This window comes from Anopheles funestus, unplaced genomic scaffold (genome assembly GCF_943734845.2).
Source record: "Anopheles funestus unplaced genomic scaffold, idAnoFuneDA-416_04 scaffold_95_ctg1, whole genome shotgun sequence".
Taxonomy (NCBI): domain Eukaryota; kingdom Metazoa; phylum Arthropoda; class Insecta; order Diptera; family Culicidae; genus Anopheles; species Anopheles funestus.
The window spans coordinates 13,909-30,588 of NW_026045270.1; the positions used below are offsets into that span (position 1 = coordinate 13,909).

Below are 16,680 nucleotides of genomic sequence, written 5' to 3' on the forward strand. Positions count from 1 at the left end.
AACTTAAACCAAAACTAACTTTTTCGAAAAAACCTAACTTATACCAAAACTAACTTTTTCGAAAAAACCTAACTTATACCAAAACTAACTTTTTCTTAAAAACCTAACTTATACCAAAACTAACTTTTTCGAAAAAACCTAACTTATACCAAAACTAACTTTTTCGAAAAAACCTAACTTATACCAAAACTAACTTTTTCTAAAAAACCTTACTTTTTCTTAAAAACCTAACTTATACCAAAACTAACTTTTTCGAAAAAACCTAACTTATACCAAAACTAACTTTTTCTCAAAAACCTAACTTATACCAAAACTAACTTTTTCTTAAAAACCTAACTTATACCAAAACTAACTTTTTCGAAAAAACCTAACTTATACCAAAACTAACTTTTTCGAAAAAACCTAACTTATACCAAAACTAACTTTTTCGAAAAAACTTAATTTATACCAAAACTAACTTTTTCGAAAAAACCTAACTTATACCAAAACTAACTTTTTCGAAAAAACCTAACTTATACCAAAACTAACTTTTTCTCAAAAACCTAACTTATACCAAAACTAACTTTTTCGAAAAAACCTAACTTATACCAAAACTAACTTTTTCGAAAAAACCTAACTTTTTCGAAAAAACCTAACTTTTACCAAAACTAACTTTTTCGAAAAAACCTAACTTATACCAAAACTAACTTTTTCGAAAAAACCTAACTTTTACCAAAAAACCTAACTTTTTCTAAAAAACCTAACTTATACCAAAACTAACTTTTTCTAAAAAACCTAACTTATACCAAAACTAACTTTTTCGAAAAAACCTAACTTTTTCGAAAAAACCTAACTTTTACCAAAACTTACTTTTTCGAAAAAACCTAACTTATACCAAAACTAACTTTTTCTAAAAAACCTTACTTTTTCGAAAAAACCTAACTTTTAAAAAAACTAATTTTTTCGAAAAAACCTAACTTTTACCAAAACTAACTTTTTCTAAAAAACCTAACTTATACCAAAACTAACTTTTTCTCAAAAACCTAACTTATACCAAAACTTACTTTTTTGAATAAACCTAACTTTTACCAAAACTAACTTTTTCTTAAAAACCTAACTTATACCAAAACTAACTTTTTCGAAAAAACCTAACTTATACCAAAACTAACTTTTTCTCAAAAACCTAATTTATACCAAAACTAACTTTTTCGAAAAAACCTAACTTATACCAAAACTAACTTTTTCTTAAAAACCTAACTTATACCAAAACTAACTTTTTCTTAAAAACCTAACTTTTACCAAAACTAACTTTTTCGAAAAAACCTAACTTTTTCTTAAAAATCTAACTTTTTCGAAAAAACCTAACTTTTACCAAAACTAACTTTTTCGAAAAAACCTAACTTATACCAAAACTAACTTTTTCGAAAAAACCTAACTTATACCAAAACTAACTTTTTCTCAAAAACCTAATTTATACCAAAACTAACTTTTTCGAAAAAACCTAACTTATACCAAAACTAACTTTTTCTTAAAAACCTAACTTATACCAAAACTAACTTTTTCGAAAAAACCTAACTTATACCAAAACTAACTTTTTCTTAAAAACCTAACTTTTTCTTAAAAATCTAACTTTTTCGAAAAAACCTAACTTATACCAAAACTAACTTTTTTGAAAAAACCTAACTTATACCAAAACTAACTTTTTCGAAAAAACCTAACTTTTTCTAAAAAACCTAACTTATACCAAAACTAACTTTTTCTAAAAAACCTAACTTTTTCTCAAAAACCTAACTTTTACCAAAACTAACTTTTTCTTAAAAACCTAACTTATACCAAAACTAACTTTTTCTTAAAAACCTAACTTATACCAAAACTAACTTTTTCGAAAAAACCTAACTTATACCAAAACTAACTTTTTCGAAAAAACCTAACTTTTTCTAAAAAACCTAACTTTTACCAAAACTAACTTATTATAAAAAACCTAGTTTTTTCTCAAAAACCTAACTTATACCAAAACTAACTTTTTCGAAAAAACCTAACTTATACCAAAACTAACTTTTTCTTAAAAACCTAACTTTTTCATAAAAACCTAACTTTTACCAAAACTAACTTTTTCTAAAAAACCTAACTTATACCAAAACTAACTTTTTCGAAAAAACCTAACTTATACCAAAACTAACTTTTTCGAAAAAACCTTACTTTTTCGACAAAACCTAACTTTTAAAAAAACTAATTTTTTCGAAAAAACCTAACTTATAAAAAAACTAACTTTTTCGAAAAAACCTAACTTATACCAAAACTAACTTTTTCTTAAAAACCTAACTTATACCAAAACTAACTTTTTCTTAAAAACCTAACTTTTTCGAAAAAACCTAACTTTTTCGAAAAAACCTAACTTTTACCAAAACTAACTTTTTCGAAAAAACCTAACTTATACCAAAACTAACTTTTTCTAAAAAACCTAACTTTTTCTAAAAAACCTAACTTTTACCAAAACTAACTTTTTCTAAAAAACCTAACTTATACCAAAACTAACTTTTTCTAAAAAACCTAACTTATACCAAAACTAACTTTTTCGAAAAAACCTAACTTATACCAAAACTAACTTTTTCGAAAAAACCTAACTTATACCAAAACTAACTTTTTCGAAAAAACCTAACTTATACCAAAACTAACTTATTCATAAAAACCTAACTTATACCAAAACTAACTTTTTCGAAAAAACCTAACTTTTACCAAAACTAACTTTTTCGAAAAAACCTAACTTTTTCATAAAAACCTAACTTATACCAAAACTAACTTTTTCGAAAAAACCTAACTTTTTCTCAAAAACCTAACTTTTACGAAAACTAACTTTTTCTTAAAAACCTAACTTATACCAAAACTAACTTTTTCGAAAAAACCTAACTTATACCAAAACTAACTTTTTCGAAAAAACCTAACTTATACCAAAACTAACTTTTTCGAAAAAACCTAACTTATACCAAAACTAACTTTTTCTTAAAAACCTAACTTATACCAAAACTAACTTTTTCTAAAAAACCTAACTCATACCAAAACTAACTTTTTCGAAAAAACCTAACTTATAAAAAAACTAACTTTTTCGAAAAAACCTAACTTATACCAAAACTCACTTTTTCTAAAAAACCTAACTTATACCAAAACTAATTTTTTTTAAAAACCTAACTTATACCAAAACTAACTTTTTCTAAAAAACCTAACTTTTTCATAAAAACCTAACTTATACCAAAACTAACTTTTTCGAAAAAACCTAACTTTTTCTCAAAAACCTAACTTTTACGAAAACTAACTTTTTCTTAAAAACCTAACTTATACCAAAACTAACTTTTTCGAAAAAACCTAACTTATACCAAAACTAACTTTTTCGAAAAAACCTAACTTATACCAAAACTAACTTTTTCGAAAAAACCTAACTTATACCAAAACTAACTTTTTCTAAAAAACCTAACTTATACCAAAACTAACTTTTTCGAAAAAACCTAACTCATACCAAAACTAACTTTTTCGAAAAAACCTAACTTATAAAAAAACTAACTTTTTCGAAAAAACCTAACTTATACCAAAACTCACTTTTTCTAAAAAACCTAACTTATACCAAAACTAACTTTTTCGAAAAAACCTAACTTTTTCATAAAAACCTAACTTATACCAAAACTAACTTTTTCGAAAAAACCTAACTTATACCAAAACTAACTTTTTCTTAAAAACCTAACTTATACCAAAACTCACTTTTTCTAAAAAAACCTAACTTATACCAAAACTAACTTTTTCGAAAAAACCTAATTTATACCAAAACTAACTTTTTCGAAAAAACCTAACTTATACCAAAACTAACTTTTTCGAAAAAACCTAACTTATACCAAAACTAACTTTTTCGAAAAAACCTAACTTCTACCAAAACTAACTTTTTCGAAAAAACCTAACTTTTTCTAAAAAACCTAACTTTTACCAAAACTAACTTTTTCTAAAAAACCTAACTTATACCAAAACTAACTTTTTCTAAAAAACCTAACTTATACCAAAACTAATTTTTTTTTAAAAACCTAACTTTTTCTCAAAAACCTAACTTATACCAAAATTAACTTTTTCTTAAAAACCTAACTTTTTCTTAAAAATCTAACTTATACCAAAACTAACTTTTTCTCAAAAACCTAACTTATACCAAAATTAACTTTTTCTTAAAAACCTAACTTTTTCTTAAAAACCTAACTTATACCAAAACTAACTTTTTCTTAAAAACCTTACTTTTTCTCAAAAACCTAACTTATACCAAAACTAACTTTTTCTTAAAAACCTAACTTTTTCTTAAAAACCTAACTTATACCAAAACTAACTTTTTCGAAAAAACCTAACTTATAAAAAAACTAACTTTTTCGAAAAAACCTAATTTATACCAAAGCTAACTTTTTCTTAAAAACCTAACTTTTTCGAAAAAACCTAACTTATACCAAAACTAACTTTTTCTAAAAAACCTAACTTTTTCATAAAAACCTAACTTATACCAAAACTAACTTTTTCGAAAAAACCTAACTTATATTAAAACTAATTTTTTCTCAAAAACCTAACTTATACCAAAACTAACTTTTTCGAAAAAACCTAACTTATACCAATACTAACTTTTTCTTAAAAACCTAACTTATACCAAAACTAACTTTTTCGAAAAAACCTAACTTATACCAAAACTAACTTTTTCTAAAAAACATTACTTTTTCGAAAAAACCTAACTTTTACCAAAACTAACTTTTTCGAAAAAACCTAACTTATACCAATACTAACTTTTTCATAAAAACCTAACTTATACCAAAACTAACTTTTTCGAAAAAACCTAACTTTTTCTCAAAAACCTAACTTTTACCAAAACTAACTTTTTCTTAAAAACCTAACTTATACCAAAACTAACTTTTTCGAAAAAACCTAACTTATACCAATACTAACTTTTTCATAAAAACCTAACTTATACCAAAACTAACTTTTTCGAAAAAACCTAACTTTTTCTCAAAAACCTAACTTTTACCAAAACTAACTTTTTCTTAAAAACCTAACTTATACCAAAACTAACTTTTTCGAAAAAACCTAACTTATACCAAAACTAACTTTTTCAAAAAAACCTAACTTATACCAAAACTAACTTTTTCTAAAAAACCTAACTTATACCAAAACTAACTTTTTCGAAAAAACCTAACTTATACCAAAACTAACTTTTTCATAAAAACCTAACTTATACCAAAACTAACTTTTTCTTAAAAACCTAACTTATACCAAAACTAACTTTTTCAAAAAAACCTAACTTATACCAAAACTAACTTTTTCTAAAAAACCTAACTTATACCAAAACTAACTTTTTCGAAAAAACCTAACTTATACCAAAACTAACTTTTTCATAAAAACCTAACTTATACCAAAACTAACTTTTTCTTAAAAACCTAACTTATACCAAAACTAACTTTTTCGAAAAAACCTAACTTATACCAAAACTAACTTTTCTAAAAAACCTTACTTTTTCGAAAAAACCTAACTTTTACCAAAACTAACTTTTTCGAAAAAACCTAACTTTTTCATAAAAACCTAACTTATACCAAAACTAACTTTTTCGAAAAAACCTAACTTATACCAAAACTAACTTTTTCGAAAAAACCTAACTTATACCAAAACTAACTTTTTCGAAAAAACCTAACTTATACCAAAACTAACTTTTTCGAAAAAACCTAACTTATACCAAAACTAACTTTTTCTTAAAAACCTAACTTATACCAAAACTAACTTTTTCGAAAAAACCTAACTTATACCAAAACTAACTTTTTCTAAAAAACCTTACTTTTTCGAAAAAACCTAACTTATACCAAAACTAACTTTTCGAAAAAACCTAACTTTTTCTCAAAAACCTAACTTTTACGAAAACTAACTTTTTCTTAAAAACCTAACTTATACCAAAACTAACTTTTTCGAAAAAACCTAACTTTTTCATAAAAACCTAACTTATACCAAAACTAACTTTTTCGAAAAAACCTAACTTTTTCTCAAAAACCTAACTTTTACGAAAACTAACTTTTTCTTAAAAACCTAACTTATACCAAAACTAACTTTTTCGAAAAAACCTAACTTATACCAAAACTAACTTTTTCGAAAAAACCTAACTTATACCAAAACTAACTTTTTCGAAAAAACCTAACTTATACCAAAACTAACTTTTTCTTAAAAACCTAACTTATACCAAAACTAACTTTTTCTAAAAAACCTAACTTATACCAAAACTAACTTTTTCTAAAAAACCTAACTTATACCAAAACTAATTTTTTTTTAAAAACCTAACTTATACCAAAACTAACTTTTTCTAAAAAACCTAACTTTTTCGAAAAAACCTAACTTTTACCAAAACTAACTTTTTCTTAAAAACCTAACTTATACCAAAACTAACTTTTTCTAAAAAACCTAACTTTTTCGAAAAAACCTAACTTATACCAAAACTAACTTTTTCGAAAAAACCTAATTTATACCAAAACTAACTTTTTCGAAAAAACCTAACTTATACCAAAACTAACTTTTTCGAAAAAACCTAATTTATACCAAAACTAACTTTTTCGAAAAAACCTAACTTATACCAAAACTAACTTTTTCTTAAAAACCTAACTTATACCAAAACTAACTTTTTCTAAAAAACCTAACTTTTTCGAAAAAACCTAACTTATACCAAAACTAACTTTTTCGAAAAAACCTAACTTATACCAAAACTAACTTTTTTGAAAAAACCTAACTTATACCAAAACTAACTTTTTCTTAAAAACCTAACTTATACCAAAACTAACTTTTTCTAAAAAACCTAACTTATACCAAAACTAACTTTTTCTCAAAAACCTAACTTATACCAAAACTAACTTTTTCGAAAAAACCTAACTTTTACCAAAACTAACTTTTTCGAAAAAACCTAACTTATACCAAAACTAACTTTTTCTAAAAAACCTTACTTTTTCGAAAAAAACCAAACTTATACCAAAACTAACTTTTTCGAAAAAACCTAACTTATACCAAAACTAACTTTTTCTCAAAAACCTAACTTATACCAAAACTAACTTTTTCTAAAAAACCTTACTTTTTCGAAAAAACCTAACTTTTACCAAAACTAACTTTTTCGAAAAAACCTTACTTTTTCATAAAAACCTAACTTATACCAAAACTAACTTTTTCGAAAAAACCTAACTTTTTCTCAAAAACCTAACTTTTACCAAAACTAACTTTTTCTTAAAAACCTAACTTATACCAAAACTAACTTTTTCGAAAAAACCTAACTTATACCAAAACTAACTTTTTCTAAAAAACCTAACTTATACCAAAACTAACTTTTTCTAAAAAACCTAACTTATACCAAAACTAACTTTTTCTAAAAAACCTAACTTATACCAAAACTAACTTTTTCGAAAAAACCTAATTTATACCAAAACTAACTTTTTCGAAAAAACCTAACTTATACCAAAACTAACTTTTTCTCATAAACCTAACTTATACCAAAACTAACTTTTTCGAAAAAACCTAACTTATACCAAAACTAACTTTTTCTTAAAAACCTAACTTATACCAAAACTAACTTTTTCGAAAAAACCTAACTTATACCAAAACTAACTTTTTCTAAAAAACCTTACTTTTTCGAAAAAACCTAACTTTTACCAAAACTAACTTTTTCGAAAAAACCTAACTTTTTCATAAAAACCTAACTTATACCAAAACTAACTTTTTCGAAAAAACCTAACTTTTTCTCAAAAACCTAACTTTTACCAAAACTAACTTTTTCTTAAAAACCTAACTTATACCAAAACTAACTTTTTCGAAAAAAATAACTTATACCAAAACTAACTTTTTCTAAAAAACCTAACTTATACCAAAACTAACTTTTTCTAAAAAACCTAACTTATACCAAAACTAACTTTTTCTAAAAAACCTAACTTATACCAAAACTAACTTTTTCGAAAAAACCTAATTTATACCAAAACTAACTTTTTCGAAAAAACCTAACTTATACCAAAACTTACTTTTTCTCAAAAACCTAACTTATACCAAAACTAACTTTTTCGAAAAAACCTAACTTATACCAAAACTAACTTTTTCATAAAAACCTAACTTATACCAAAACTAACTTTTTCGAAAAAACCTAACTTATACCAAAACTAACTTTTTCGAAAAAACCTAATTTATACCAAAACTAACTTTTTCTCAAAAACCTAACTTATACCAAAACTAACTTTTTCGAAAAAACCTAACTTATACCAAAACTAACTTTTTCATAAAAACCTAACTTATACCAAAACTAACTTTTTCGAAAAAACCTAACTTATACCAAAACTAACTTTTTCATAAAAACCTAACTTATACCAAAACTAACTTTTTCTCAAAAACCTAACTTATACCAAAACTAACTTTTTCTAAAAAACCTTACTTTTTCGAAAAAACCTAACTTTTACCAAAACTAACTTTTTCGAAAAAACCTAACTTTTTCATAAAAACCTAACTTATACCAAAACTAACTTTTTCGAAAAAACCTAACTTTTTCTCAAAAACCTAACTTTTACCAAAACTAACTTTTTCTTAAAAACCTAACTTATACCAAAACTAACTTTTTCGAAAAAACCTAACTTATACCAAAACTAACTTTTTCTAAAAAACCTAACTTATACCAAAACTAACTTTTTCTAAAAAACCTAACTTATACCAAAACTAACTTTTTCTAAAAAACCTAACTTATACCAAAACTAACTTTTTCGAAAAAACCTAATTTATACCAAAACTAACTTTTTCGAAAAAACCTAACTTATACCTAAACTAACTTTTTCTCATAAACCTAACTTATACCAAAACTAACTTTTTCGAAAAAACCTAACTTATACCAAAACTAACTTTTTCTTAAAAACCTAACTTATACTGTTGTGAATGATTACAGCCACAGAGAGATCATAAAATGTAGGTCTGTTTTCTAGCTATTTATTGTCGGTGTAGTTAGAAAAGGGGAGATCACAAATTAGTTTCGTTCTCTACTGTCGCGCTTAAAAGAGGCCGAAGGCGCGTCCTTCGGCCCTATTTATCGGGTTTTCCTTCATCGCCATCCTATCCGCTGCTATAATGATGGTGGGCACTGTCCCACCATCGCCCCCATCGCGAAACCCTACAACGATATCGCTGTTGTAAGGCCCTGCTGCTATACTAGAACGTAAACAAACGAGTTGCGATATACGCTTCGCAACATATACCAAAACTAACTTTTTCGAAAAAACCTAACTTATACCAAAACTAACTTTTTCTAAAAAACCTTACTTTTTCGAAAAAACCTAACTTTTACCAAAACTAACTTTTTCGAAAAAAATAACTTATACCAAAACTAACTTTTTCTAAAAAACCTAACTTATACCAAAACTAACTTTTTCTAAAAAACCTAACTTATACCAAAACTAACTTTTTCTAAAAAACCTAACTTATACCAAAACTAACTTTTTCGAAAAAACCTAATTTATACCAAAACTAACTTTTTCGAAAAAACCTAACTTATACCAAAACTTACTTTTTCTCAAAAACCTAACTTATACCAAAACTAACTTTTTCGAAAAAACCTAACTTATACCAAAACTAACTTTTTCATAAAAACCTAACTTATACCAAAACTAACTTTTTCGAAAAAACCTAACTTATACCAAAACTAACTTTTTCGAAAAAACCTAATTTATACCAAAACTAACTTTTTCTCAAAAACCTAACTTATACCAAAACTAACTTTTTCGAAAAAACCTAACTTATACCAAAACTAACTTTTTCATAAAAACCTAACTTATACCAAAACTAACTTTTTCGAAAAAACCTAACTTATACCAAAACTAACTTTTTCATAAAAACCTAACTTATACCAAAACTAACTTTTTCTCAAAAACCTAACTTATACCAAAACTAACTTTTTCTAAAAAACCTTACTTTTTCGAAAAAACCTAACTTTTACCAAAACTAACTTTTTCGAAAAAACCTAACTTTTTCATAAAAACCTAACTTATACCAAAACTAACTTTTTCGAAAAAACCTAACTTTTTCTCAAAAACCTAACTTTTACCAAAACTAACTTTTTCTTAAAAACCTAACTTATACCAAAACTAACTTTTTCGAAAAAACCTAACTTATACCAAAACTAACTTTTTCTAAAAAACCTAACTTATACCAAAACTAACTTTTTCTAAAAAACCTAACTTATACCAAAACTAACTTTTTCTAAAAAACCTAACTTATACCAAAACTAACTTTTTCGAAAAAACCTAATTTATACCAAAACTAACTTTTTCGAAAAAACCTAACTTATACCTAAACTAACTTTTTCTCATAAACCTAACTTATACCAAAACTAACTTTTTCGAAAAAACCTAACTTATACCAAAACTAACTTTTTCTTAAAAACCTAACTTATACTGTTGTGAATGATTACAGCCACAGAGAGATCATAAAATGTAGGTCTGTTTTCTAGCTATTTATTGTCGGTGTAGTTAGAAAAGGGGAGATCACAAATTAGTTTCGTTCTCTACTGTCGCGCTTAAAAGAGGCCGAAGGCGCGTCCTTCGGCCCTATTTATCGGGTTTTCCTTCATCGCCATCCTATCCGCTGCTATAATGATGGTGGGCACTGTCCCACCATCGCCCCCATCGCGAAACCCTACAACGATATCGCTGTTGTAAGGCCCTGCTGCTATACTAGAACGTAAACAAACGAGTTGCGATATACGCTTCGCAACATTCTCCCCACCAGTGTAACGCTCCGGGCGTTACACTCAACTAACGTTTGTTTCTCCTGTTTCTCCGATCTGTCAAAACCCACGCGGTACACTTAACTGCTCCCTACAATATCTAGCACCGCTAATTTCGTTGCCGGTCTTTCTAAAATCCCGTTTGCCGTTCGCACTTTCGCTCGCCTAACCTGGCCGTCCTTCGCGCGGGTCACTTCTAGTACACGTCCCATCGGCCAAGTGTTCCGAGGCAGGTTCCCATCCACGACTACCACCACGTCTCCCTCTTTAATCGGTGGCACCGGGTGGAACCATTTCGTCCTGCGGGTGAGCGTTGGTAGGTAATCTGCAATCCACCGCTTCCAGAATATATCCGCGTTCACTTGCAGGGCACCCCACGACGTCCGTATCGCTGTCGGTGAGTCGTCCAAACAAACGGCTTGTTTGCTCCCGTCAGGGCTTCCTAGTAGCAGGTGGTTCGGCGTTATTGGACAGTCCCATTCCTCGTCGAGCGGCACGTAGGTAAGTGGCCTTGAGTTGATCATCATTTCCACCTCCGTTAACGTTGACATCAATATCTCATCTGTTGGTAGACGCGGTAAATTGAAACTGCACAGTATCTTCTTTACCGATTGCACAAGACGCTCCCAAGTGCCGCCGAAATGAGGTGCTGCCGGCGGGTTGAATCTCCACTTCAGCACTGGCCCGCTGAATCTCGTTTTAAGAGCGTCTTCGTCCACATCCTTCAGGGCGATGTTGAGTTCTCTCGCCGCGCCCACGAAATTAGTGCCCCGATCGCTGATTATTTCCCTAGGAGGACCTCTTCTGGCGATAAATCGACGGATCGCTAAAATACATGAAGCAGTCGTTAGTGCGTATGCCAATTCGAGGTGAATGGCTCTTGTCGTGAGGCAAGTGAATAGCGCTCCCCAGCGCTTCTCGGAATGTCGTCCCACGACCACGAGTATTGGTCCGAAATAATCCAGCCCGGTGTATGTGAACGCTCGCTGGTTCACCGCAATTCTCTGCCGGGGAATGTTCCCCATCAAGGGTGGATTAGGTACAGCGTTCCTAATCTTGCAGCTCTGGCAGCCGCGCCTAACCCGATTGAACTCCACCAAAATCTTCGGTATATAGTACCGCGATCGGAGTTGGCTCACCACCGTTCCATGGCTCTGATGACAATATCGCTCATGGAAGTCCTTAATAATCAGATCCGTGACCGGGTGTCGTCTAGGTAAGATAACGGGCTTCCCCAGCGAAGCACCTAGCGTTGAACGATTGTCTAATCGTCCCTGCATCCTTAATACACCTTCTCCGTCTATTTCTGGTGATAACTTGAACAGTACGCTGTCTCGTTTTACCACCTTCTTCCAGGGATGCTTCTTCTTCACGTCACTTTTCAGCCGTTTGATATCGCCAGCGAACCCATCCAACTGCACCCAGATGTATAGTGACCGCTCAGCCGCCAGTAGTTCCTCCTGCGTCAGTGGTCCTACAACCTTATCAGCTCGCCTAGCTCGTCGACGAAGGTTGCCAGCGTATCGGTGAATGTAGCCCACCGTCCTCAACAACTTCTTCCATCGTGAAAACCGAGAGAAGTTGACCACCGCATTACGGATTACGGAAAGGTGCAATACGCTCTTGCGTATTTCCTCCGTTGACTCGCCTGGGTTATCTTTGTTTATAGGCCATTTTTCTTCTGCTTCCCACAGGAACTCTGGACCACGGAACCATCTGCTGGATGATGTCAGACCAGGGTCTCCTTGCCACTTCGTTCCGTCGTCCGCTACGTTAACCTTAGTAGAGAGCCATCGCCAATCGTTAACACTGGTTAGTTCCAAAAGTTCGCTCACCCGGAAGGCGACAAAGGGAGTGTAACGCCTGTGGTCCGACCTTATCCAGCTCACGACGTTTCGAGAGTCCGTCCAGAAAACCCTCTTGCTGGTCCTCAATCGATGTGTTTTCGCGATGTGGTCCGCAAAACGCGCTCCAATCACGGCTGCTTGAAGCTCCAGACGCGGTATCGACAGAAGCTTCAGTGGGGCCACACGTGTTTTTGAACCGATCAGCGCGCACTCCACTGTGTTGTTTTCCTCGAAACGTAGGTAAGCAACTGCGGCCATGCCGTTTTGACTCGCATCGGTAAATACATGCAATTGCACGCATGGAACATCTGATGATGTTATGTTCCGATAGCATCTCCTTATCGCCAGCTTCTCTAGTTCCGGTAGTAACCCAGTCCACCTTAACCATTTCTTTGCAGCTTCGCCTTCAACGGTTTTGTCCCAATGGATTCCGGATCTCCACAGGTCCTGCAATAGTATCTTAAGGAACATTAAGAAATGGCCAATAAGTCCTAGAGGGTCGTAAATCATCATCAGAATGCTCAACACTTCGCGTCTTGTCGGGAGTCTACCACCCGTTAGCAGCTTCTCATCGATGCGCGGATTTATACGGAAGGTAAACACATCACTCTCGGTATTCCACCACATACCCAGAACCTTCTCGGTACCTTGTCCTGCACTCATGTCCACACACATTCCGTTGTTAGCTCCCCACCGGAGCTTATGCACGACCTCCTTGGCATTAGAGAGCCAGTTCCGGATCTCGAACCCGCCCTGCGAATGGACGTATCGTACGTCTTCCGCCAGGGTAACTGCCTCCTCCACGGTTTCGACGCTGGCCAGCATATCGTCCACATAATGCTCGAATTTGATGCATTCCGCTGCTCGTGGAAAACGGTCAGCGAACCTCTCCGCATTCAGGTTCTTAACGAAGTGTGCCCCAGCAGGCGAGCAAGCTGCACCAAAGGTCATCACAGAAACGGCGTACACGCTAGGTTCACCATTCCGCTTGCTGCCATCATCCCAGAACACCAGTTGACTTCGTTGGTCCGCGGGGTTCATTCTTACCTGGAAGAACATTTCGCGGATGTCTCCCGTTACGGCGATTCGATTCTCCCGGAACTTATATAACACCTGTACCAGCCCCACTAGTTGGTCCGGACCGGCTAGTAGAAACGTATTCAGGCTCACCCCGTGTACCTGTGCAGCAGCGTCAAACACCATACGCAGCTTTCCGGGCTTGTTCGGGTTGTAAACTGGGAAAATTGGTAAATACCAGTCCCTTTCCTTCCTTTCTACGATCTCCTCTTCCGGTACACGTCGAATGTACCCCTTGTTTGCGTACTCACGCATCTTTTCGCTAATTGCCTTAGCTAATCCCGGGTCCTTATCGCATTTCCTTTTCAGGCACATGTGACGTTTGAGTGCCATCTCGCGGTTGCATGGAAGACGCACGTCGTCATACTTCCACAGCAAACAGGTCTCGTACCGATCTTTCAGTAGGCGCGTTCCGGTTTTCAACATTGTGTTCGCTCGTTCTTCCTCTTTCGGCATAAGTTTACGCGGAGCGCTGACCCCGATGGACTCCAAAGAGAAGTATTCCGTAAGCGCCATGTTTAGGTTCTGATCATTTTTATCATTACAGACACATAGGTGAAAGTTATGGTATGTCGTGGCGCTCGAGGATGTCGGTATGCGGCATGGACCAAACACTGTCCATCCCAGTCTGGTCTTGGCGGCGATTGGTTCGTTGAAATTACCTTCCACACATCGTAACGGCTTACCCAGGTGAATATTGTTGATGCCGATCAGAACACGCGGTACCACATTAGTATAGGATGTAATGGGGAGTCCTTTTAGGTACGGATAAAGCTCCACCAACTTCGCGATCGGTAGCGTCTGCGCCGGTAATGTCAGGTCCTGCAAGGTGTGCGCCTTTCGTATGTTAAACACCACTGCTCCCTGATGTGCGCCTGATATACGCAGCTGAACCTCTCTTGAATCGGATTCGTTCCGCACGGTATCGTCCGTCCACTTCAAACATAAGGGGTTTGACTTGCTTTCAATGCCCAATTCTTCAATCAGCCTACCATCAATGAAAGTGGCCGAGGATCCCTCATCTATAAACGCGAACGTCTTTATGTCGGTTTTCTCGCCGTGCAGTACAACTGGAACGTATCGAAAAAGTGTGTTATTATCGTTACCAATGTGAGAGTTCAGTGAGTGCGTGTTCCTGTGTGGTTTTTGTTCCGTGTTGTGCAACAATCTGTGATGCGTCTCCCGGCAACCGTCAGTCCCACAGCGCGTTCTGACGAAACAAGTGCCCCTATGTGCTCCTAAACACGTATCGCATAGTCTACGCCCCTGAATGTGCGATCGCCTCTCCGGCACCGATAGTTCCATAAAACGTGCGCAATCAGCCAACGTGCGGCAGAAGTCGTGGCACAAGGCACAGGGCGTTCTTTTCGCAGTGCTGTGAACGTTTACGTGCGCGGGAGCCTTCCTTACTACATTCACAAACGGTAGTGATCGGGACACGTCGGGTCGTGTCGGTCGCTCAATGGTTTTCGAGGCGGCACTCGCAGCCACCGCAATCTCATAAAACCATTTGTCGAATTCCTTAATTGTTTCCCGCGACAATTTGATTTTATAACGAGCCCATTCCAAACTCCGTTCAGCGGGAAGCTTCGCTACCAACTCTCTTAGTAGCGTCACGTTGCAGTCGTAATCATGCAACCCGGAAGCCTCTATCGTTGCACACATTTTTCGCACCATTTTGCCAAACGTGGCAAGCGTCTCCAAACGATCGTTACGAACCGGTGGTAGCCTCCTAACTTTCTCCACCAAACTGTCCACTATGAGATCCGGCCGACCATATTCTGTTCGCAGAATCTCGATCACACCGGCCAAACCATCCGGTAACAGCATGAGATGGTCTACCGATTCTAATGCTGGTCCCCGAAGCGCCCGTTGAAGACGTATGAGGTTCTCATCGTCGCTAAACCCACACAGTATCGTAGATCGCTCGTACGTCGCGATAAACAACGGCCACTGCTCAACATTTCCGGAAAACACCGGAAGCTCCTTCGGGATAGCCTTGCGCGCTGCTTCTTGACTTGGTGTCAACGGCATCACGCGGCCCTTCATCACTGGTTTCGACTCCATTGTCGAATTGGCAGCCGTCTTCTCTTCAAGCTTGTAAAGCTGCCCAAGCTTGTTTTCACGGTGGACCCTTATGGAATCCTCCACCGCACGCCTCCACTCAGCATACTCACGTTCTTGTGCGGCTGCTTGGTCCGCAGCCCACGTACGATCGTACTCCGGTGGACATCGGGTTGTTGCAGGGGTCAAGGGTTGATGACCTTTAGCGTCTTCCGCCATCCTGCCATCGTACCGCAGCGGCGCTGGGGCAATGCGTGATGCCCACGCACCCGCGGTCGCGGTTGGGGTCGAAGGTGGGTGACCCGCACCGCCATTTCGATGATTGTCGCCATGGTAACGAACCGGTGGCGTCGTTCCGAAGCGACTCGTATCTCGCAACCAAGCTTCGGATTTTGCTACGTAAGCACTCACCTGGCTGCTTGCGTCGGAAATATCTTCTTCGAGCTCGATCTCACGCAGCTCGATCTCCAGCTCCTTCCGAGCCCTTTCAAGCTCATACTCCTTTCGAGCGTTTTCCAGCTTGAGCTCCTTCTTTTGAAGCTCGATACGCTTCCTTCTTACCTCCAGGTAGGAAGGCAACCTCCGAGGCAATACCGGTGACACTTCCCCGTCCTTTGGTGGTTCTTCCACGACGCTCACGCGCCTTTCAGGGAATGCGCCCGACGTTGTCGCTTGCTGCTCCTGCAGCTCTGCAACTTCCTCGCAACTGTTGTCCAATGTTGCTCTTTCCATCTCACAACTAACACTTTTCCTCACTCGCGAATTAACACTACTCCCTGGTGGCGAGATTTATATGCGGAATTTCGCGCGCGTATCGTTGACCGTACCGTTTTACTAGTTACACGTACTACTCGCGTTTAGATTTACGTACGCGTTTACGAACTAACGAACGTTGTGAAGTGATAACTAATTTGTGAAATGTTGTGAATGATT

At 34.8% G+C, this 16,680-nt stretch overlaps 1 protein-coding gene across 1 annotated transcript; it reads right to left on the minus strand.

Annotated features, from left to right (window-relative positions):
- Nucleotides 1-10,839: 10,839 nt before the first annotated feature.
- Nucleotides 10,840-16,479, minus strand: LOC125774305 (uncharacterized). Its single transcript, XM_049444584.1, has one exon. It carries the CDS (start codon nt 16,477-16,479, stop codon nt 10,840-10,842), a length of 5,640 nt encoding a protein of 1,879 aa, XP_049300541.1.
- Nucleotides 16,480-16,680: the final 201 nt, after the last annotated feature.